This window comes from Schistocerca piceifrons, chromosome 11 (assembly GCF_021461385.2).
Source record: "Schistocerca piceifrons isolate TAMUIC-IGC-003096 chromosome 11, iqSchPice1.1, whole genome shotgun sequence".
In the NCBI taxonomy this organism is placed as follows: domain Eukaryota; kingdom Metazoa; phylum Arthropoda; class Insecta; order Orthoptera; family Acrididae; genus Schistocerca; species Schistocerca piceifrons.
Window position 1 is genome coordinate 171,137,732 of NC_060148.1, and position 25,622 is coordinate 171,163,353.

General features: G+C 45.6%; 1 protein-coding gene across 3 annotated transcripts in view; it reads left to right on the forward strand.

The window, feature by feature from the left end:
- LOC124720417 (speckle-type POZ protein-like) overlaps positions 1-21,352 on the forward strand; it is a 54,328-nt gene extending 32,976 nt beyond the window's left edge. For 2 of the 3 annotated variants that reach the window (XM_047245769.1, XM_047245768.1), the window contains exons 2-4: positions 1,917-2,493; positions 10,061-10,153; positions 21,213-21,352. In XM_047245769.1, the coding sequence (XP_047101725.1) occupies positions 1,928-2,493; positions 10,061-10,153; positions 21,213-21,342 (789 nt within the window). In that variant the 5' untranslated portion in view covers positions 1,917-1,927 and the 3' untranslated portion in view covers positions 21,343-21,352. Of the gene's footprint in view, positions 1-1,916; positions 2,494-10,044; positions 10,154-21,212 lie in introns of all 3 variants that reach the window. The other variant, XM_047245770.1, reaches the window with a different exon arrangement.
- Positions 21,353-25,622: the final 4,270 nt, after the last annotated feature.

Genomic DNA, 25,622 nt, shown 5'->3' on the forward strand with positions numbered 1-25,622 from the left:
CGTGTGTATAACCCAAATGAGTCTCAAGGTCCAGGTGTTGAGTCCACAGTACTTACATGTCGAGTAGGACAACTGAGTTTCAGCGGTCCACGCACAAACGAACCGCTCGAGTTGGGTGGTGTTGTGAGCTGAGGTGCAGCAGCCGTGTGCTTTGTATGCTGCGGCTGACGTCACGAAGCCCGACACACGTCGCCCCCTGCCAGCCAGTGATGGGATGGCGAGGCGCGGCGACTCGAGCGCACCGAGAATATCTCGAGCCTCTAGTTCTCGAGCAGTTCTCGAGAAAATCACGAGAAATGGCTCGGCGGCGTGCGCCGCTGCGCGCCAATTGGCTGCGACGACATACGCCGCGCCGCTGTTTTATGAATTGAATGCCGCCGCTAGACTCCGTTTCTTTGGCAACGTGTAGATATACAAACCAATTTAAAAGAAACAAATTGAACACACAACAGTTACGACTCTAGATCAGTTTTTACCAAAATATGCGTAGCTGTTGGCACAAGAATAATTGTGCTGTACACCAATTAGCGCAAAGAACATTAAAATTGTGAAGTAAAAAGTTTCTAACGTGAAAATGTGCTTATGTCTTGCGATTTTATAGTGCGATCTGCAGCCCGCGACCAAGTGAGAGGAAACGCAAATGCCAGCCAAACATTCGAATAATTAAGTGGCCACTTGTTCAGGCAAAAAAAGATGATGATCTGTTTCATAACCTACAATTGCGAGTAGGCGAAAAGCGTCATGGACAAATAAAATAAATCACAGAACGAAAATGGCGTTTGTTATTTACAAAATGAATATTTCTGTGCTTGCTGCAGGTGACGACCACGTTAACAAACTACTTGTTAATTATTTCGTTTTGCCTAAAGACATTTTATTTGCAACGTTTAGAATTTGTAATTACCTATAATAACACCAGATTGCCAATTACTCTTTCCAGCATCGCTAAAATTGTCTTCACAGGCAGGTTGTATACCCTGTAATAAGTCGATTTCTTTTACCGAAAGATTTTACATCCCTGATCGAATCTTTGTGTCAAACACCTTGGGACAAAGTACCAAATACACTACTGGCCATTAAACGTGCTACGCCAAGAAGAAATGCAGATGATTTAATGGATATTCATTGGACAAATATATTGTGCTAGAACTGACATGTGAGTATATTTTCACGCAGTTTGGGTGCATAGATCCTGAGAGATCAGTACCCACAACAACCACCTCTGGCCGTAATAACGGCCTTGATACGCCTGGGCATTGAGTCAAACAGACCTCGGATGGCGTGTACAAGTACAGCTTCCCATGCAGCTTCAACACGATACCACAGTTCATCAAGAGTAGTGACTGGCGTATTGTGACGAGCCAGTTGCTCGGCCACCATTGACCAGACGTTTTCAATTGGAGAGTGATCTGGAGAATGTACTGGCCAGGGCAGCAGTCTATCATTTTCTGTATCCAGAAAGGCCCGTACAGGACCTGCAACATGCGGTCGTGCATTATCCTACTGAAATGTAGGGTTCCGCAGGGATCGAATGGAGGGTAGAGCCACGGGTCGTAACACATCTGAAATGTAACGTCCACTGTTCAAACTGACATCAATGCGAACAAGAGGTGACCGAGATGTGTAACCAATGGCACCCCAAACCGTCACGCCGGGTGATACGCCAGTATGGCGATGACGAATACACACTTTCAATGTGCGTTCACCGCGATGTTGCCAAACACGGATGCGACCATCACGATGCTGTAAACAGAACCTGGATTCATCCGTAAAAATGAGCTGTCCACCAGTGGCAGGTATCTCGGTGTCGTAATTGACACGCACGGACAGGTTTCGCGAACTGTCGACCGACGCAGGTACACTTGTCGACGGTGCTGCGTAACGATAAAGAGCTGCCCCGTAACGCCGTGTTTCAGAATCGACTACGATGGCGGCCGGCAACGAAGCTCAGCACAGCACACCGGTGTACCTGGGCGCCCTGCTGGATGACGGGGAGGGCGCCACCGTGACTCTGGCGGCGGGGGAGACGCGGCTGGTGGTGCACAGGGCGGTCCTCGTGGCCGGGAGCCCCGTCTTTGCAGCAATGTTCCGCCACGACACGGCGGAGTCGCGCGGCGGCCTCGTCGACGTCGCAGACGTGGACGGGCCGGTGCTGAGGGAGCTGCTGACGTACCTGTACACCCTCCGCGCCCCGCAGCTGGCGAGCCTGGCCCCCCGCCTGCTCGTCGCCGCCGACAAGTACGGCGTGGCGAGCCTGAAGGCCCAGTGTGAGCAGCAGCTGGCCGCTGGGCTGACGGTGGACAACGCGGCGGCCACAGCTGTTCTCGCGGTGCGACACTGCTGCCCCGGCCTCCGGCAGACGGCCGTCTCCTACATAAAGGGCCACACACACCGAGTGATGGCGACGCAGGGCTGGGCTGACGCAGTGCGAACCTGGCCAGAAGACATAGTCCAACTCAGCGGGATGCTGGCGGAGACGTCACCGGAATCCAGGTGAGCACGGGGTGATCACCGTTGATCCACTGTGTGTGAAACTTCCTGGCAGATTAAAACTGGGTGCCGGACTGAGACTCGAAATCGGGACTTTTGCATAGGTCCCGAGTTCGAGTGTCGGTCCGGCACGCAATTTTAATCTGCCAGGAAGTTTCGTATCAGCACACACTCTGCTGCAGAGTGAAAGTCTCGTTCTGGAAACTCGTGTGTGTGTGTGTGTGTGTGTGTGTGTGTGTGTGTGTGTGTGTGTGTGTGTACAGGTATTACTTTATTATAATTTGAAGAACATGAAATAGTTTACTTTGCAGAACAATGAATTTATTGTTGTCAGTTTGCTAAAGATATTTGGCTTCATTAATCTTTCCCACTGAGGCAGTCAATTTATTTGAAACAAAGTGTTTCATTCCACAGTTGTTCATTGAAGAATAAAGTGCATGTTTCCATCTTATGCCATGTGTGAGATCATGTGATAATGAAGAACCAGACATGAGATAGTACAGTACAGTACTGATACTCCAGGAAAATTTACGTCCCAAAAACCGTACTGAAAATCTTAATGTCAGGTGGGACATACTTCATTGTAAGTCTGCACAAACCAATGTGCACTTCAGGCCGAATTATGCATTTTAGTATAGTTTACATAATTCCTATGCTCACGGAGTATCCTCTCGTGTCCTGTTTCTTTTATGCCGTAATCTAAGCTCTCTTTATGCTTTATACACACAAACATGCGGCCTTCCTACATCACTGCAGCTGCGCACGCACAGTAATGCCTGTTTTGTGGAACTCTGGCTACTGCTAAGCCGAAGATATTTCTGACAGTCTCGGGGTAGTACTGCGAATGGTGGTTTGAAAAGTGTTACTTTCAAAGTAAATTTGCTTCTACGCAAGATGAATTGTTACGTGTGAGAAAGTGGGTTGAATTTCTTAAATAACAGTGTTTGACTCTCGTTTAAAAGTGAACACTTTCAGGACCAGCCACATAGAATAATTTCTAGCCCAGAAAATGAGACATTCACGTCAATATTTTAAATTTACTGGCACATTTGTGTGAAGTACCTTAAGTGTAACACACGCAAAAAAGATCAATGTTAGATGTGAAAGCTTAGCTTCCCTTGTATGTTATTAATCTCAGGGACCAATATTATATGTGAAAGGTTAGCTTTTTAGTTGCGACGCTATGCATATTAATGTAAACCATTAACTTTTGCTCTTTGTGTCCGTGCGCTATGTAAGTAATGTTGCTATCGGCTTACCACATCACGTGTCCTATGCTCTGAATATCTGCTGCCATCGGCTGGCGAGATCACGTGACAAGAGATAAGATTGGCTGACAAAAGGGGATCGAAATCTCGATTTCGAAGCTCCAGAAACTGGGGTGCTGTGTGTGTTCGGTGCAATTCGAATTTACACTTTCGTAATACGAAAATATGCAGCGTATATGTTGCTGACATCAAAGGTCTTTCCAAAACTTCTCTCCCTTGTTCCTTTTTTTTCCGCGAACTTCTGTGCCAGTGTACAAAACGTTAACCGTTCGAAGCATTGATAAGTTTTACACTTGGGAGGGAAAATCTATGGATGTCACTTAGCACGGAAAAAGTGTATTTTCGCCCGGGTAAGAGTGCATTTTTTAAGCTGGATATCTGGGAAAAATCCGGGAATTTTTTCCTTGTCTGTTTACACCCTGATTTCAGGAATTGCGACTGCCTCACTGCAAGTACATTCTACAATGCGGCGTTTTGCAAACATTTTATTTATTCTAGTACATTTTGGGACTCGGAAAATAATTTATGTATTAGCTGTGAGACGTGTGACTGACTCCACACTTGTACATTTATGGTATTACTAAGAAGCCAAAAGTTTGTTTTATTGGTACTACTTTACATTTATGTAAGGGTTGTGCCATCTGCAATGGTTCACTTGGGTTGCAGTCATTAAAGATGTTCAGTGACACATCCTGCACGTGGCATGTACTGTTGTGTAATTGATGTACAACTACGTACAAACAGCGTGTATCTCTCTGTGCGGCCCTTTGACAGCCATTAATTTTGTTTACTCTGGCCGGTGGTCATCGGCATTTCTTCGCCCTTATGTGCACTGTAGTACTGTCAAAAGCTCAGTGAAGCACATACGAATAAACCGTGTCCCTGTTTACATTGCGGGTGACTGGACATCTGGATGTTTCCCAGGCCGCGTACTAACACTGTACACAGCAGTACGTAAATTCAGCGTTTGTTGTATCGTAGTAAGTCAATCACATTGCAATTTCGAGCAGCGTGCAGGTCAGTCCTGTATCGCAAAAAGTACAATAATGTCGTGTTCCACCCATTTCACGTGCCAAATTCGTGTATGAATTTCTCGGGATGTAACTGACATATTGCGATGCAATCAGTCCCATTACTATGAGTATTATGATTTCTCGTGTAACTGTGTATGGAATAATATGGTGTGTCCATCTTGAAAAAGCTTAAGATCGTGCTGAAACCAGTATTTGCACACGGTTCAGAATGTCTCGCAGTACTGGCTTCCGTGAGCCCCTGCCGTACATTCGTACCCGTGAAAGCTGAGAGTCAGTATCTGTTGGTGGTTCCAGAGATTTTGACGGTGAAAAGTTGTAGGTGGGACACCCGTTATCAGTAGAATTCTGCAAGTCATCAACATTTTGACAGTTCACTTGTATACTTCGACACACAAAAATGTTGTTAGAAATAATTTACAGAATCTGCAGTTTTCCAGGTAAAAGTTTTTAAGTCATTTTACGTTGTTTTCAACACGTGAAAACCCTCCCGAGGCCATTTTTGCCTCTGTAGTACCACTTCGCTTGTATTTGTATACACGGGAAGTGCCTGTTATACAAAGGTAGCGCCTCATAGAGTTTTATTCATGGAAAAATGCTGGCTAAAAGCGACGTTTGGTGATTTGAGAACCTATGCAATGGCCCGAAAACCCTTGGCGTGTTTTTATTACGTCAGTTACAACTATATTAATACTTTGCCTGCATGTACAGGGTGTAAATTTGAAGTTGACAAAGCAGCATAACTCTAAACATAAGCTTCACATGAGATAATGTGTAAAATGCAAAGTTGATTATTTTTGAGGGGGATATTTGATGGTGCTAAAATTAGCCCGCCACCCCCGCCCCCCGTGGGTGGGGCGTAAGGCAACTTTAAAATTTCAAATGGGAACCATTTTTTACTGCAGAACCAGATTCTACATAAAAAACTACGTACATTTTGTTTTAAACATGTGTTTTGATTATTGGTAGTGGGCACTGCAATTCAAGAAAATCCATGTTCTCATGTTTGCATGGAAAATGGTTATGGATAAATAAAAAGTAGGATGTTTGGTTAGTTAGTTAGTTGATTTGTTTGATAATTAAAAGTTGTGTGGCATCATGACCACGAAACAAACAAAACTTACCAGAATCTGCAGAAGAAATTAATACAGTATTTGGGTCAACATTTCCTCTCTCAAACCCCACCCTATGGGGAGAGAGGGAGAGTTTTAGTTTCAGTGAATAAAAATTTATGAAGTAAATAAGTGTTTTTTATTTATCCGTAACCATTATCCATGCAAAAATGAGAATATGGAATTTCTTGATTTACTGCGACAACTAATAAGAATCAAAACAAATGTTCAAGAAAAATGTACATAGTTATTATGTAGAATCTGAAACTTATTTTTCGAGTTATTCTGGTTTGCCAACTAAAAAGTTACACCCTGTATATGCCAAACGTGAACTTTCGGCCATCATAACTGATAATGATATCGAAAAAAAAAAAAAAAAGAAATTGAGAGTTACGGACGAATGTAGTCTTAAGAAGACATGGCAAAGACGATGTCATGAGTAGAAATGACCGTCCGCACTTGGCCTACCTAAAAATAGTTTTTTCCTTGGCTTTCACAGGAACCGCCCATGAACAAATAGTGCTTTTATAAGCCGCCTAAGGTGCTGCGTTGGCCACACCTTACGCGAAAGAACCAGCTGATTTGCTCAGTTTGCCTGGGCTGTAGGAAGTGTGAGGTGTTCAAGCTTTGACCGTGTACTGAAGGATAGCTACAGTATGGCATCTCTGGCGACAGGTGTACAGAGGGTCTTCAGGCTAAGGGCAATCCGAGGCACTAGACGCCTTGTCTCTGCCACCAGCAGAACGCAGTTTGTGACCCCCCTGAAAAACTGCATTTGTGGGCGCAGCGTAACGGTACCTTGCAGTGTGGTGCACGGGCCAACTGAAACACAGTGTCCTACAAGCGTAAGTCGCTCGCTCAGAAGTGTGATACGTCAGTGAGTGTAAAGACCAGCTGGCGTTCCGTACGCTCTTGCCACCGAATGCTTCTGCCGCAGGCAGATAGTACCGGGTGATCAAAAAGTCAGTATAAATTTGAAAACTTAATAAACAACGGAATAATGTAGATAGAGAGGTAAAAATTGACACACGTGCTTGGAATGACATGGGGTTTTATTAGAACCACCCCATATTCCTAGAGGCGTGAAAGATCTCTTGCGCGCGTCGTTTGATGATGATCGTGTGCTCAGACGCCACTTTCGTCGTGCTTGGCCTCCCGGGTCCCCAGACCTCAGTCCGTGCGATTATTGGCTTTGGGGTTACCTGAAGTCGCAAATGTATCGTGATCGACCAACATCTGTAGGGATGCTGAAAGACAACATCCGACGCCAATGCCTCACCATAACTCCGGACATGCTTTACAGTGCTGTTTACAGCGTTACTCCTCGACTACATCTATGATATGAATGATAATGGACATATTGAGCATTTCCTGTAAAGAACATCATCTTTGCTTTGTCTTACTTTGTTATGCTAATTATTGCTATTCTGATCAGATGAAGCGCCATCTGTCGGACATTTTTTGAACGCTTGTATTTTTTTGGTTCTGATAAAACCCCATGTCATTCCAAGCATGTGTGTCAATTTGTACCTCTGTCTGCATTATTCCGTGATTTATTTAGTTCTCAAATTTATACTGACTTTTTGATCACCCGGTACTTTGTGTAACTTGCTTTAATTTCCTTGGCACTTGTATCCATTATGCCAGCAGTTTCTGTAGCCAACGTATTTTATTACCCCCAAGCAGTGGGGGGGGGGGGGGGGGGGAGGAGAATGTGGTGTAATTTTATTTGATATGGCACATCAAATAAAAAAATAGTTTCTTGTACTATGTATAATTAAATATAATAATTAAAGTTTGAAACAGCAGCACAATAAATCTCGTTACTCTGATATTCCGTACATGTAAATATAGTTCTGATTGCCGTTCAGCAATTAGCTTCCTAAACTCCTCAACGCCAGAAGTCACAGCCAGCTGATGTTACAACTAGTTCCTTCTTTATTTTAGGTAAGATTTTTGGAAATCAGCGATATTTCAGTTAAGAAAATTTGCAAAAAACAGTGTCGATCACTCATGTGTATATTAAAGATATGACCATTTTCCAACTCTAGAAGTAGGCCATTTCCACATAATGCTGTGTAGAGGTAAGTACTAAAAATTCTAGAATGAGATTTTCACTCTGCAGCGGAGTGTGCGCTGATATGAAACTTCCTGGCAGATTAAAACTGTGTGCCCGACCGAGACAAGAACTCGGGACCTTTGCCTTTCGCGGGTAAGTGCTCTACCATATGAGCTACCGAAGCACGACTCACGCCCGGTCCTCACAACTTCACTTCTGCCAGTATCTCGTCTCCTACCTTCCAATCTACAGGGAAGTCGGCGAACATGGAGCAGAGTGTGTGTTCAAACCACATACCGTTAAACCACGGGGCTGTCAGGGAGGTCGCTGGCGACAGCTGTGCTCGCCTCAGCTGAGGAGCTACAGCCGCGCGTCAGACAGCGTGCGAGAGGGCGCGTCACGCCAGTGTTAAGTCAGTGGCAAGCGATTCACGTTTACAGACCTGAAACACTGTTTTTAAAAATGAACAAAAGTTTAACCCAAAACAGGGCTTCCTACACCCTACGCATATCGTGTATCTGAAAAACAGTTTTGTAAAACAAATAGTAAGCGAACGTAATAGGTGGAACTGTAACCCAGAACCCCATTTTTAGGCGATCGTTAGGAATGCGAAGACGCCTTTCCCGTAGCAACTAACTTATCTCTCATATTCGTAATAGCCCAGCGGCCTGGAGACTCAGGGGGCCACCGGCGACGAAGTTCATCCGCTCTCCCAACCCAGCACCTCAGGCCCGAAACTTTGACTCTCGTGTCTGTGTGGTTACGTGAAACGTGGCTCTCGTACCCCACCTGTGCCTGACACTCTTCAAAGTCTGCGACACTGCGCTGTTGGAGCTGCGAATTCTGTAACGAGACACCAGATGCTTTGTGTGTGGCAGGAAATGAGCCAGTGGTTTGGCACTTTTCGTGTAACACACGGTGCTCACACTGAATGCACAAAAATTGCTGTTTAAACCATCATGTTGGCTTGTTATTGTTTTACAAACTTTTTAACATACACGATATCCGTAGGGTATAGAAATACCTGTTTTTTCGTGTTTACAGTGTAATTGTTGTACATTTGTAAAAATGGACATTCAGATCGCTTCTCGGTGGCTGACACTGGCGTGACGCGCCCTGTTCCACGCTGTCTGACGTGCAGCTGACGCGAGCGTCCTCCCTGCCAGCCCCGTGGTTAACGATACGTGGTTTCAACGCACACTCTACTTAATGTTAGCTGACTTCCCTGTGCAAATGAGAATTTTTAGTGTTTACCTCTACAGAGCGTTATGTGAAAATTATCAAACACCACAGGCAGAAGCCATTCGTATCTTCAATAAATAAACATGCACTTGAGGCCGTTGTTTACTAATTTTACTTCCACCGTGCAATCGTTATTCCTCGAGCCGTCACAGAAATCCATTTTCTTAGATTCTATTTAAAGTGAATACAATCACAAATTCAAACATTTAATTCTGATACAGTGGCAGCCTCTTACCATATGTCAGGCAGTAACATATCTACCTTGTCATTATGTACACCAATTAGGCTTTGTAGTTGGATTGTGTTTAGGATGGGCCTACCTAAGTGTGTCATTAACTCGTGTGTATTGACCCTATTTAGTGGACAACATTTAGATGTTATGATATTTTCAATGACTGTAAAAGTTTCCACTGAGCTAGCTCCATTGTCTCATGTCTTGCAGTCTTTCTGCACTGCTGCCTTCTCTAAGGTACCTTCCCTGCAAAGTTAATAATCTGGCTTCTTAATGTTTATTTCCTGTGCCTGTTACGGTCAAGTCCCTGATAAATGAGCTAGTGGTTTATTTGCAGTGTCTTGTTCAACAACCCTCCTATCCGTCCAGCTGTGCTGAGCCCTTACATTCATCTTCGGTTGGGTACACTCAGCTGCTGTTACGGAGAAACTTGGGAGAACCGACCTGTAAACTGATGGAACGGTGAGTCGTCGAACTCGGGAGACCCACCAGCGTGACAGGCAGTGTGTGTTGCGTAAGCGGCCCCCCACCCCCAGCACTGTGCACACGCCCGCCCACGCAGCGCCTCTTGTTTGCAGCGCCTCTTGTTTGCAGCGCCTCTTGTTTGCAGCGCCTCTTGTTTGCAGCCCCGGCCCCAGCGCCGCCACTCAGCCTCCCAGCGGCGCGGCTGCCCGCCACACTCCGCCGCCTCCTGACGACGCAGCCGTCTCTCGCCTGCGGTGAGTGCTGCCGCTGCATGCGCGCGACTTGCTCACCCACAGTAATGCTCAGTGCCTCGCCGCGTCAACGCTAAAAAGATCTAATTTGAATTTTTCTGAAATTTTCGATAAAGCTGAGCTTACAGGTATCAGGAAAAATTATTTCTACACTTAATTGGTGTGTTCAATGTAACTGTTGCTCTAGATGTTCCTTGCAAATATTAGAAATTAGTTCTGAAGGAAGTGGGTATAAAGCCAGCCTGTCGGTGCACTGTCATTCGACGAAACCTACGTGTCACGGCAATGACTGTAGAACTGTTTGGAAGTACTCACGAGGAACCTCTTGAGTGCGAGATCACAAATTGTCTTTTGCTCATTTGAAAGTGTTAACGTTTCTAACAGGGAAAATATCAGCTGCTAATGACTCACCATCTCGAACAGGAGGGCGACAGAAAATGAGTGTCCGCAAGGTATCGAGACCCACCTGTTATGGGACACACGTAACACACTTAACAAAATAGACATTATCCACATTTCAGAAATGTTCAGGACAGATCACCAACTTGAACCGCGAGCACAAAATGCAAAATCCTGAGTCACAGTGGTCGCAAAGGTGTGCACCCTCGAGATCGAAGCAAAGACCTTGGGAGCTACAAACCGTTCAGAACGTTCGGCTAACTATCCACTCTTTTAGATGACGCATACACGTGCAATGGTGTGAGGGGAACTGCTGGAATGCGATGGCGCACGCCAAATGAATGCGAAACTGTGTGTCATGGTGTTCTTTTACTCTTTCCCCTACAACTGCTTTTTTGTCCCCCCTCGACTATTATTTATCTCCCTTTACGTACTGGATTAAGTGTTGAGTATCATATAGTTTTTCTACATATTCATTGTCAACTTGTGATGTCGGCATGTATACCTGAACTCTCGTTGCTTGTGCTGGTGTTGGTTTCCTGTCGATTCTGTTGAGAAGAACCCTGTCACCGACTTGTTCACAGTAGTTCGCTGTGTGCCCTAGCTTCCTACTCATAATGAATCCTACTCCTGTTCTGCCATTTTCTGCTGCTGTGGATATTACCCCATTCTCTTCTGGCCAGAAGTCCTTGCCTTCTTTCCATTTCACTTCAGTGACCACCACCGCATCCAGATCGAGCTTTAGCATTTCCCTTTTGTTATTGTCTGGCTTTCCTATTGCATTCAAACTCCTTACGTTCCACGTCTCGACTCGTATAATGTCATCCTTTTGTTGGTCATTCAATCTTTTTCTCGTGGTCACGGCAGTCTCCCCAGGTATCCAAATAGGCACTAGTCAGGAATCTCTTGCCAAGATCATCATGATACTTTTGTCAGTTACCGGCCACATCTCCTGTTGATGCACTTCATGTGTCTAATGCAGTGGTTTCCATTGTGTTCTGCATCCTCATGCCTTTTATCATTGCTGATTCATCTGCCTTAAGTGGAAGCTTCCAAACCCAATGGCAAGAGTGTCCTGAACCTGTCTGCTGCTCCACCCACTTTTGACAAAGCTGTTGACTGGGGGGGGTCTCAAGATTCTTTCATGAGTACTTGCTTGGTGAGCACGGGGTGCCAAGCTAGTGCAGTCTTTCTTCTTTCCAGGGCTGCATTTCCTTGCCCTTCCCCTCCTTTCCTCTCCTTGCTCCTTTGCCCCCTCCCCTCCCTCTCTTGGTGTCCTTGCTTATGTTGGCCCCACTATCCTCCTTGTTATGTTGGTTTTGTAATTTGGCTTTGTTGCGTAATCACCTCATCCTTATGGCTTTCCCTGGTCCCCCTCTGGGGATTGGCCTCCATTACTAAATTTGTATTGCGTCGTGTGAGCCATTTGGGTACGAGCACCTTACCTAGTGTCTCCGACGTTTGCCCTCCTAGTTCATTCAACCTGTTCTTTCACGTTGTCGTCTGATGCTAGGGTGCATAACCAGCACGGTAGCCAGACCGTGTGGTTGGGTCACTATGTACCCTTTTGGTTGAGCCCCCTGAACACACAGGGATCACACTTCTGATATCTGTGCTGTGACCACCTCAGGTAAGGCTAGCAGTGGTAGCTTGTCATCCTGGTGCATTCGATCTCCCGGCAATGGCTGCTGTGCCAGACGGCCCTTGCTGTGGCTGGGTGGCGCACGTGAGGAGAGCCCATGATTGGAGTGGGTGATATCAGGGTGGACACTGCATACGGATCCAGAACTCAGGCCGTTCTTTTGCAGCTGCCTTTCCCCGTGGAACTGATACTTTTAGTGCTGCTTCTCCTGCCCCTTCGGCCTTCCCTCCCGCGGCTACACCCTGGCAGGTGGGTCAGGCCCATCGGCTAGGGGTGAAACCTTTTCCCCGCTATCTGGTTTGCACCAGGACTGACGAGGATACTTTCAGCAATGCCAAACCTTTATTTTTGTGGAACACATTGAAGATAAGTTTGGGGAAGTGGACTCCCTGAACAAGGTGCGGTCGGGTTTGTTGCTGATCAAAACCACATCAGCTGCCCAGTGTGCAGCCCTTCGTGCCTGTAACCATCTTGGCACAATTCCTGTGTCCATAACCCCCCCCCCCCCCCCCCCCACCACCAGTCTCTAAATATGGTACAAGGTGTGATTTTTCACAGGGACTTCATCCTTCAAACTGATGAGGAACTTCGGAACAATCTTGAACGTTGGGGTGTTCACTTTGTTCGGCATGTTCAGGAGGGTCCGAAGGACAATCGCATTGATACTGGTGCCTTTGTCCTGGCCTTTGAAGGGGATACCCTCCCTGAGAAAGTAAAGATCATTGGTTATTGATGTGGCATAAAGATTATTCTTTATTGATTTGGCGTGAAGCCGTACATACCACCTCCTACGAGGTGTTTTAAGTACTTGTGTTTTGGACACGTCTTCCTGCTGTTTGCAGGCCCCTCTCTGTGGTGACTGAATGTCCGCTCCATGAGGGGAGTTCATGTGTTCCCCCTCCTGTGTGTACTGCCATGGCAATCATTTGCCACGTTCACCAGATTGCCCAGTATATAAGAAGGAAAAGAAGATATAAGAGTATAAGTTCGTTGATCGTTTAACTGACACTGAGGCTCGTAAGAAGTAAAGGTACGTTTACACTGGGATACATGTATCGCGACATGTATGAGCGACATGTCAATTTGACATGTCGCGATACATCACCTCATACAAAAATTCACGGAACTTGTATGCGGACCCTCGAGCTCATACATGTCGCGTATACATTTTGTATATCGCTTTTTGGCCATATACGCGACATGTATGAGCGACATTTGAAGAACTCGCGCATGCGCAGTACTATCATTTCCTGTCGTCTTGTCGACTGCCGCTTATTTCGACGATTAGCGCATGCGTAGTACCAGGCTCTTTGGCGGCTGTTTGAGTTTTGAAGGTGCCGACTATCGTTTCGACGTTAATGTATCTGCATAGAACATCAAAAAGTGCCATATGCAACATTATTCTTCGTCTTTGCGAGGCGACTGTGCAAGTTTTACTCCAAGAAGTGAAGGTAAAAGTTTTATATATATCAGAGTATGTAATACATTCTATAATTTTTTCATGCATCTGGCACGTATATCAATTTTTTGCTATTATTCTGGCGGCCTCGCGTGATAATGTTGACAGCGGATGCCGACAATCGTGTGTGAGACGTTGGCATTAGCAATCGCGCGACAATGCAAATGTTTTGTAATGAAATCTTCGTTTCAAGAGGAATCCCCAGTGGCCAAAAAACGGAGTGTTACTGCCAACTGATCCTCTGGTGGAATCGCTTCCCGAAAGTTTGTGTTGGTTTTGGACACAAGAGGAGCCACAAGTGATAACAAACCGCGGAAATCCTCCATACTCATCCTAACATAATTTCTAAAATATGCGCCATCCTTTAGCGTTAATTCGCGAGAAACTCTCTCTGCCACCATCTACGCTTCCTCCGCCTTTTCTTCCTATCATCTTCCAAAAGAGCAAGTGTACCAACACATAAAAATGTGAAATCTTCCAAATCATCGTCGAAAGCTATCGCACAGTGATTCATATCAACCAGTGTAAACGCACGCTCATACATGTGAGGTTGATACTTGTCAACTCATACAAATCGCGATACATGTCGCAAAGTCGCATATACATGTATCTCATACATGTGCCGATACAAATCGCAGTGTAAACGCACCTTAAGCATGTCTTCACCCAGTGTCCATGACGCTAGTTCTGCTTGTTCCATTTTCACCCCGTCCTCACCCTTCCTTACCCCAGTCCTGAATCCTTCTCCTCCCCCCCCCCCCCCCCCTCCCTTGTGGCTCCCACACCTCTGTGCACTGTTCCCCTCTCTCCAGCCAGAGAAGTGTCCCACTTCTTCGGTGTCTGCTGCTCAAGGGCGCCCCTCCTGGGATACCCCTTCCAGGCCAAAATTATGCTGCCACGCAACCAATGCTGCCACGCGATGACTGCGAGAACCACAGTCTGTGGGGCCCCCAGGTTGCCCGATCTCTTTCTGTTCCCGATCTTGCTGCAGCTGGCTCCTTTATGCCACTCAGCTCTCCTCGGTCTCAAACAGGAAAGAAGAAGAAACCTAAGTCCCGGGACAAGGAGCCTCTGGTGTCTCCAGAGATCCCATCCTTGGCTTCGCAACCCGATTCTGACTTGTTGTTCATGGATGTCACCCCCTCCTTGTCGGTGACAGTTGGTGACTGGCTTTAGCCTGTTCAACCCCCATTTGAATCGTTGTTCTATGGTTATCCAATGGAATTGTAATGGGCATTACAATTACTTACTGGAGTGGAAATCCGTTATTTCGTCTTACTCTGCAGCTTGTTTGGTTCTACAGGAATATAATTTTACTGATGATCACTCACAAACCCTCTCTGGGTTCCGTGTTTTCTGTCGAAATTGGGTTGGCCCCGTGCGGGCCACTGGTGGCATTTGTACGTTGGGCCGTACAGACGTTGCTAGCACGTGGATTCCTCTTCAAACTACATTGGAAGCGGTTGCTGTTAAAGTCCACCTGGACGGTTTGCAATCTTTATCCCCCCCCTGACAGGACACCTACACCTGCTGGCATAACAGCCCTTCTTCTGCAACTTGTTCCTCCCTTCCTCCTTCTCGGGGATTTTAATGCTCACCATCCCTTTGGGGCAGTGCATTTCCATCTAGACGAGGTCTTCTCATAGACTAGTTTCTTGCAGACCACGACTTGTGCCTTCTTAATGATGGCTCCCCTATTCATTTCAGTGCCAGTCATGGTACCTTTTTTGCCATCGATCTTTCTTTCTTCTCCCTCCCTCTTCCCTTCATTACACTGGTCGCCACACGACGACCTTTGTGATTGTGAGCATTTCCCATTGATTCTTTCACTCCCTTCACTCCCTTCCCGCACACCGATGGGCAGGCTACCTCATTGGTCTTTCCAACGCGCCGATTGGCGTCTATACACTGCACAGGTTGTGTTTTCTCCCTCTTTGTCAGGTTGTACTGATGACGTCCTACATGAAGAGTGACGCGATTGTTTGCGCTGCTAGTTTTGCTGTACCTCGCTCATCTGGACCATTTCACTGCCAGCAAGTCCCGTGGTGAAGTACGGCCATTGCCATTGCCATTCGTGATTGGCATCGAGCTTTGCAACACCTTAGGAGGCACCCTTCAGTTGCCAACCTTATTACCTTCAAACGCCTTCGTGCTAAAGCTCGTTACTTAATCAAACAGAGCAAACGGATGTGTTGGGAATGCTTTGTTTCTTCCCTCGCTCCTACTGTCCCTACGTCACGGGTATGGGCTACACTTCGCTTTCTCCAAGGTTGCCACTGGCAGACCACCCTCACAGGTGGTCCCGGATGGTCTTCGTACGGACCCGCTGATTCTCGCGGAACATCTTGCGACCCATTTTGCAACAGCATCATCATCATCAACCTCCTAACCGGCATCTTTCCTTCACCAGAAACAGTGGTCCTAAGCTTCCACCTTAATTTTCTTCTTCTCATGATACAGCTCCTGGCTCAGACACCATTCATAACCAACTGCTTCAACATCTCAGTGCTCCACAACGGCAACATCTTGTCCGGTTTTTAACCGTATTTGGCTCCAGGGTGACTTTCCTTCGCAGTGGAGGGATAGCATCATGGTTTTGTTTGTCGTAAGCTATCGGCCAATTATTCTGACAAATGTTGTTTGCAAGTTATTTGAACTGATTGTAGCCCGTCGGCTCAATTGGGTCCTCGAATCTCGGAATCTATTGTCACGTTACCAGTGTGGCTTCTGAGAGGGACGGTCTCCGATCGATCATTTACTTATTAAGCTTGGAATCCCCAGTTCGACAGTCTTTTTCCCAGCACCGCCATTTGGTTGCAGTATTTTTTGACCTTCGCAAGGCATATGACACGGCTTGATACCATTACGTCTTCCTTACACTTAATCAGTGGGGTCCACCCTCCGATTTTTATCCGCCAGTTCCCGTTCTACTGGTCGTTCAGGGTTCGGGTTGGTACTGTTCTTAATTCTCCATGGACCCAGGAGACTGGCATCCCACAGGGTTCTGTATTGAGTGTACTTCATTTCCTCATTGCTATCAATGGACTTGTGGCCTCTGTCAGTCCTTAGGTCGCCCTTGCTCTGTATGTGGATGATTTCTGCATTTGGGTTAGTTCCTCTTCGGTGGCCTCTGCAGAGCAGCAGTTCCAGGGAGCTATACGGCATGCCTCTGCATGGACCCTCTCACACAGGTTTCAATTCTCTCCTTTAAAATTGCGAGTGGTACACTTCTGTCGCCGTAGTACGATCCACCCTGATCCAGAGCTCTATCTCGATGCACAACAATTACCTGAGGTCCCACAGTTTCGTTTCCCAGGTCATCTTTTCAACAACTAGCTCACTTGGCTGCCTCATATCAGACTTCTGAAGGATGTTTCCGTTAACTCAGTCCTTCACCTTCACTTCCTTGCCCACAACTCTTGGGGTGCAGACAGCTCCATCCTTATCCGCCTTTATCGTGCTTTAGTGCTGTCTCGCTTGGATTATGTCGTCAAGTTGGGCTGTCTCGCTTGGACTGTGTCGTCAAGTTTATGGTTTGGCTGTCCTTCCACACTGCACCTGCAGTATCCGGTCCACCATTGCAGTATCCGTGTGGCCACTGTTGCCTTCCCTACTAGCCCTGTTCATAGTCTCCTGGTTGAAGCTGGGATCCCCCCCCCCCCCCCCCCCTTTCTGTTTGGTGGTCCCAGCTTCTGGTTTCTTATGCAATCGCCGTTTGTTCCTCTCCCACTCATCCTTCCTTTTCTATCCTGTTCCCAGACCATGGATGTCGCCCATCTGATTCCCGCCCTGGGGCAGGTTTACCGGTTGGGATCCCCCTTGCGTCTCTTCACCGTGATTTTCAGCTTCCTTCTTTGTCCTGTTTTCCATGCTCCCTTCCCACCACCCCCTCTTGGTTATTTCTTCTGGCCCGAATTTGGATGGATCTCTGCTGAGGTCCAAAAGAGTCCATCCCCCCATGGTGTTCCATTGGTTTTTCCGCCAAATTTTATGGGAGTTTCGGGATGTTGTTTTTTACACCGATGGCTCTGAATTTGTTGACCGTGTGGGATATGCTTTCATGTCCTCTGTTCGCACGGAAAATCATATGCTGCCACCTACATGTGGGGTGTTTACTGTGAAATTGATGGCAATTTCCCAGGCCCTTACCTTTATTAAACAGTTCCAACACAACCGCATTTTCTTATGTACGGTCTCAACGAGTGACCTTGTGGCTGTTGACCAGAGTTTTTCCCGCCATCCCTTGGTTTCGGCCATCCATGACCATCTCGCTGATCTTCACTGTGCTGCTTGTTCCGTTGACTTCCTTTGGGTCTCTGGTGATGTGGGTATCCCAGGTAATGAGCTTGCTGATTGTTTGGCTGGGGAAGCAGTCACTCCCCCCCCCCCCCCCCCCCCCCCAATTCTCTGTACCTCCTTCTGCAGTGGATTTACGGTTTCACATCAAATCAAACTTCGCACAATCATGGGCCAACTCTTGGGTTGCTACCTCCCTTTCTAATAAACCTCGTGTGATTAAGGTGACACCTGGCCCGTGGTGTTCTTCCTTCCACCTCTCTCGAAAGGACTCAACCAAACTGTGTTGTCTCTGCATCGGCCATACCAGACTGACCCACAGTTTTCTTTTGCGTAATGAGCCACCCTCACTTTGTGGTTGTGGAGCCTTCCACTGAATATTCCACATTATGGTGGAATACCCCCTTCTTTTGGCTCTGCGTACTAAGTACAGATTTCCCCATGCTTTACCTTTAACGTTGGATGAGGATTTCTGGATAGTCGAACTGGTTATCAGTTTCCGCCGGTAAAGTGGTTTTTATTCTCAATTTTAAGGTTTTTAATCTCACTTTGGTGTTGGGGCATGGCAGTGAGGGTTGGGCAATCTCCCACTGTAAGCTGTGTTTGGAGATTCCCGACTCCCCTCCTTGGCCGAGATCCTCTTTTCTTCCCCCTTTTACTCTGTTGTTATCACTTTTTAGAATTTGTTAGTCTCCTTTTGCCATATACACTTCTACATTCTAGCGGTTGAACGCTTTCAAATAGCAGGTAGTCTTGCCCCTGCTGCTTCAGACGTGGGATACTTCCTGCCTCTAGCATAGCCATGGGGTCGCTCTCTTGCTGACAGCACTCATTTTATTTTTACTATTGACGACACGACTGCTGTTTTACGTTTTTAGCCTTTTCCCTTTTATCGTTCTGACTGTCATGAGATGTCAAACTGTCTGAATGGACCACATTTGAAACAAGGGACTGATGACCTTGCTGTTTGGTCCCTTCAACCCCAATCAACCAATAACCATCCAGTCAGATATCCAGTACAGAAGATGTGAGCGGAGACAGTAATTAAGTCAGCTCAGTACCGTGGTCACACACAATGCTGTGCCTTACAATCACATTCTCATCTCTGTTCGGCGATCACCCAGATAATGTGCCATGGTTTCCTTTCTACGAAACACACAGGTATGGTGTGCTCTAGTTACCTCACTGTACTTGATGCTGGAGGGGCAGGTGTCAAATGTCTACCCCTTTGCCAGGGCTGCAATTCTCTCCGGCATTACCGGAGACCACTCCAGTGAATCACATCAGTTTCCTTGCACTAGGGTGCGGCAGATTATATTTCCTATCTGTCTATTTGAGTCTCCAGCATGTTCCACACCGTCAGTATTGGTGTGACGATTAGATCCAAGTATTATTTGTTACCCTCTGTCTCTCAGATTCATGTGCTTCATATTAAGACTTCCTTTTCTTTTTGGAGTTTCTTGAATGTGTTACATTACTGGTAACTCAACAATTTATAAACATTGTTCGTGAAACAATATTGCCTAGCCTGTGTAATCCATTTTTTCTTTTAGCGGTAGCCTGTACTGGAATCATCTGTCTGTTTTGTCCAGCTTAATTTAACATGAAAATTTATGTTTGAGGAAGAAGTACATCACCTCTGCTATCAAGAGACATTACATGCATTTATGGTTCTGTCTGCTTTACTCAGAAGCAAATTTTGAAACAACTCTTTTGTAAGTTTTACAGTATAGCTGTTGTAATTCCTGGCCATCTCCTTCATTCTCTCAGGCATCAAAAAATACTGTATGTTAGTTATCCACTGTTAATCTAAATGGCAGTTTATCAAACAACTCCTGTGTATGTGTGACAAGCTTCATGTGTTTTTCATTGTACGAGGGTCGTTCAATAAGTAATGCCTTAAATTTTTAAAAATGCCATTAATATACATAAACAGATGTCCTTGTTGGTGCCTCCTATTTCATGGTTTTTGTGTGCCATTGCAGTTTCGAACTGTTTTGGCAGATGGCAGATCAGTAGTACAGCGTCAGAATGGCGTCTGCATATGAGTTCCACTACAAGCAGCATGCTGTTATTGAGTTTTTTGTGCACAAGAAGAGAAAACGTGGTGAACATCCATAAACGTTTGTGTGCAGTGCGTGGCAATGCTGCAATTGATAGCACAGTTGGGCAACGGGTGGTGAAAGTTGCAAGTTCAGGAAATGCAGAATCAAGCTCCACGACCAGCCACACTTCGGACGTCCTGCCACAGCCGCTGCTCCAGACATGCTGAATCGTGCAGATGCCATTGTTCGTGCCGACCGGTGCATCAAAACTTGACAGTTGGCTCTACAGTTGTCGGTCAGCATTGGAAGTGCGTCTGCAATGATCAGGACTCTTGGCTATTCAGATAGCGGTGCTCGCGATGGATTCAATTAACACTCACAGCGGGCTACACGATTCAAAGAAGGGCCATTTCATCTTAACTATTAAGAGCGTTTTGAGACAGACGGAGACGCCTTTCTCTCACGGATTGTTACGGGTGACGAAAGCTGGGAGCACCACTTTGTGGCAGAAACAAAAAGGCAGTCCATGCAGTGGTGTCAACCTTATTCGTGACAAAACAAGACATTAGAGACAAACCCCTCTGCCAGAAAAGTCACAGTGACAGTCTTCTGGGATTGTGATGGCGTCATTTCTGTGGATGTGATGGCAAGAGGGTCAACCATCAATTCAGGGCCATATGAGAAGACTCGAACACGAGAACCGTTACCGACGTGTTCAATCGGACAAGAATCGAGCAGAAATCTTGCTCTAATATGATAATGCACGCTACAGTCCGGACCTGGCACCCTCGCACTTCCATCTCTCTGGGCTGCTAAAAGATGTTCTACGGAGAACAGACTTTGAAGAGGACGAGTGTGTCAGTCTTTCAGTGGACACGAGCAAGACGTGTCGATGTATATCACCAAATTCTGACTCTTAACAATAAATACATTATGGGGAAAAAAGTGGGGCATTACTTAATGAACGACCCTCGTAAGTTCACAGAACTTGTCCGATTGTTTCCCCTATTTCCCCATCCCCCCCCGCCCCTCCCCTGTTAGTGATATTCAGCTTCCATACATTAGGTTCCAAATAACCTCACAAGCAAGTCACAGCAAGCTGACTTGAACTGCTTCCAAAACTCTGCCCGGCAATCGTGCTGTCAGTGCAGCACAGTCGCTGTCCCCTATGTTCGGGCTGTGGTTTGCGCCCCACTCTGAACAGCCGCCCCCTGTTTGCAGCGCGGGCCGTGGCTCCAGCAGGCCCAGCCCTGCCACTCGGCCACTCGGCGACCCCGGACGCTCTCCTGCCGCGGCTGCCCGCCACACTCCGCCGCCACCAGACGACGCGGCTGTCGCTCGCCTGCGGTGAGCGCTGCCGACTTGTACACTCGGTGCTGCGTCAACCAAATGTTCCACTAAAAACATCTAATTTAAGCATTTTTGAAATTTCCGATAAAGCTGAGCTTACAGTTGTCACGAAAAATTATTTCTTCATTTAATAGGTGTGTTTAATGTAACTGCTGCTGTTGATGGTGTTTACATATCTTAGAAATTAGTTCCGAAGGAAGTGGGTTCGGAGCCACTGTGTCACTGCATTGCTATTCACCGAAACCTACACATCACGTGAATGAGTATACAGCTGTGTGGAAGTTCTCACAGGGAACCTCTTGAGTGCGAGATCACAAATTCAGTCTTCAGTGAGGCTCATTGGGTAGTAGTATCAGTTGTGATGGGGAAAAATATTAGCTGCTAATGTTTCACCATCTTCATGAGGAGGGCTACAGAAAGTGAGTGTCTGTGATGTACAGAGATAAACCTCCTATGAGACACACGTGTTACACATAACAAAATAGACATCATCGACGGTAGAGAAATGTTCAGGACAGATAATTAACTTGAGCTACAAGCACCAAATGAAAAACGGCGCGCCCCAGTGGTCACAAAGGTTCGCACCATCGAGATCGAAGGTGAACCCTGTCGTGGACCTTAAGCCGTGGAACTGGTCTTCCTTCGAGGTGCACGTCCAGATAATGCGATAATACATTTTATAGGCACAGAACAAACAAAACATCTAGAGGCAAAATCATCCAATGATACAAATTACAATATCACACTCCTTTCAGGAGGGATAGTTTGCTCTGAGGGAATATGATTTTTATACGCAGACCAGGAACGACCAAAAGAAACTTGCTTTAACCAGTCATTGGTCAGAAGCAGTGCTCATACTGCATTTGTAGTTCTCTTATGCCTATTTTCCTGCTCTCGTTTGCTTTGAGGTAACTACTACCTACTGCCCTTCCAAGATGGCGCACACGAGAAACAATCGTAGGGGGCAGAGCACCTCCAGCTTGTCGCAGCACAACAAATAGATTTCCAATAAATTTACCAACTAGATTAACATTCGACATGGTTGTGTACTGCTGCGTTAAGGCATTGATCTTACGAGAGTGAGATTTTCACTCTGCAGAGGAGTGTGCAGAATTTGGAAGGTAGGAGACGAGGTAATGGCGGACGTAAAGCTGTGAGGACAGGGTGCGAGTATTTGAAATTTCGTTACCTGATTTTTTTTTCAGTTTTATAGCACTGTTTCAAACTATGCCAATAGTATAGGCTTTGATATGGGACACCACATGTTTTTGACTTGAAAATATTTCGATTTCAGGGAAATTGGTGAAAAAATTCCATCACGTACAGTTATTTCACAAACGTCTTCTCTAGTTTTAGCTTTTTTCGATATTTCAGCACTCTAGTGAGTTTGAATTTTGGTTTTTAGGGTCTCCGTAAACTGTTATTTAGCCGTTTTTATGCTAAATATACGCAAAATAAAGAGTAATCAGGAGAAACCAGCAGTATTTTCAGGTCAGTGCCTGTCTGCCGTGCTGCCCCTTCCCCCGCCATCACCGAGCAGAGAGCTTCTGCAGATTGTCCTTCAGTTCACAGTACCTCTTAACTCTGTGATGTTCACGTGTTGTTGTTGTTGTTGTTGCTTTAAACTAGTGACTGTTTCCTCATGCTGTGAAGTTGTTCTATGGACAATGGCTACCAGAGGATATATAAATTCGCCACATCGCTTGTGCTACATTTGTGGTAACTATACCGTTAAAAAGCAACAAAGAAACATTTCCGATTTTGTTGAAAAGGTATAGTTCGCCTATTTTTGTATAAAGTTAGGTGATCAAGATAAGCCTTGGACCCCACACAAAGTTTGTTCAGTGTGTGTTGAAGAACTGAGGCAGTGGTTTCAGCGTTAAAAAGCAGTCCGTACATTTTGGAATACCAATGGTTTGGAGGAGCCCAAAACTCAGTGATGACTGCTATTTTTGTTCTTGCAGTGCAAGAAGACAGAGATTGCTACGATTCTGGCACAACCGATCCCATTCTGTTCTCACAAACTGAACTGAACGATTTAGACCTAGGCCTTTCTAAAGAATCGGCAGACGTTTTAGGATCTAGATTGAAAGAGAAACATATATTGGCTCCAGGTAGATCCTTTTCTTGGTATCGATCGAGGGAAAAGGAGTTTGTATCTTTCTTCCCTCAAGGAGGTGACACTGTGTTTTGCAGTGATGTTCCCCCCTGGACTTATGGCACGTTTCAAAATAGAATATGCTCCTGATGAGTGGAGACTTTTTATTGATTCTTCAAAACAAAAAAAGCCTTAAAGCAGTACTTCCACACAACGGCAATAAGTACGCTGCTATACCTGTTGGACACTCGGTTTATTTAAAACAATGTTACGCAGGCATTGAACTGGCTTCAAGCAAACACTGCTATTCAGACCACAAATGGACATTACGTGGTGATTTAAAAGTGATTTCAATGCCGTTTGGTCAGCAAAGGGCTATACAAAGTTCCCTTGCTTTCTCTGTGAATAGGAAAGTAGAGATAGAAAGCAACACTACATTAAAAAAGGTATGCCCTTCAGAAAAACATTACAAGTAAGGGTTAAGAACGCTGATAGGAAAAGCCTTGTGGATCCTAAAAAGGCGTTACTTCCACCACTTCACATTAAGTTGGGACTGATGAAATAATTTAAGACATTGCCAAAAGAAGGGGAATGCTTCAGATAGCTTTGTGGAGTTTCCTGGTTCATCCGAGGCAAAGCTAAAGGAAGGAATCTGTGTCGGACCAGACATTAGGAAACTAATGACAGATCCCAAGTTTGTGGACAAAATGGAAACATAAGAAAAGACAGCATGGACATCTTTTAAATTAGGTGTTACAGGTTTACTATGAAACTCGAGAGATCCAAACTAAAAGACAATAGTCGCAGACATGCTCGACAACTCTAAGAAGCTGGGCTGTAATGTGAGCATTAAAGTTCATTTTCTCCACTCGCTTCTTGACTGCTTCACTGAAAACCTTGGTGATGTAAGTGAAGAGCAGGGCGAAGGTTCCACCAAGACACCCAAAAAATGGAAAGAATAGATCAAGGAAGATTGAACATCAACACGATAGCGGACTACTACTGGATGATAAAATGTGGTGATCCTCAACGAGCCCACAGCTGGAGAAGCAATAAGAGGAGCTTCGACAGAAAGCGAAAGCGTTATTATAATGACTTATGAGCTTAAAGAGAAGTGGAAGTCTGTGGGAAATCTAGTTTAGAACTTACTTTTAAATAAAATAAAATTTTATTGTTACTATACCCAGAAATACTCCTTTTTTTTTGAGAAAACCTGATGTTACAGAAAAAAATTGGATTGCATTTTTGAAATTGGCGTTGAAAAGTACATCAGTTATCAAATTTCAAAAAATATTTTTTTCGGACCTGTTATTTCTTCGTTGATCAGTATGACGTTAATTGCCTCTCATTTATTTCGAGTAAGAGCTCGTACCATTGCTCAATGTTGTCTATAAATTCTGTTTGTGACTAGTTCTGTTCCCGGCCGAATTTTCTCCAGAGGGGATTGCATATTTTGGACACAGCCCGCTTGCCAGCGTTCGGTTCAGTATTGTTAATGTCGTGCGTGATGTCTTGCTTTCCCTCGATAATTCGACCGTATTCTTCGTTAGACTTCTGATTACCTTCCCAAGGACTAGTTTGACCTTCATGAAGGTCACTTACTTTCCCATTCAAAGTGCCACACCTCGTAAATTTCCTGTACTGTGCAGCCTTCTCGATGGCTTTGTTGAGCTCTATAGTTTCCAGAGTTCGTACAAATGCTCACTCATCGTCACTATGGTTGCAACTACTATCAGGCTTTTCTTCTACACTTTTCGAATGTAGAGCAAACGAAAGCTTTTCCTGCTTAACTGGAAGCACAGAGTGGTACAAGCTGTGAAGCACATGCACTTTGCACTTAACGAAACGAAATCATTCGTCGTCATATTTTCTTGGCCTCAGTATCTGTACGGGATGACCAACAGATAATCGTCGTAAACATCCCTGTTGGATATAGCCTGCCCGTGTCTATATCGCAGCTTCTTGCCTGAAACCTTGAATTTAGCAGCGTTTGTTCTTGTGCCGAAAAAGACATCTCTAGGATTCAGGGGTTATATGTCATTTACGTTCTCTTTTGAATTATTCCACTTACAGCTCCATATTTCAGTACAGTTACAACCGGCGTACCCCAACTCTTGCGTGAGTTCTAAGAGATCCATGGTTTCATTGTTGACCGTTGTCGATAGTATCGGGCGAATAACACA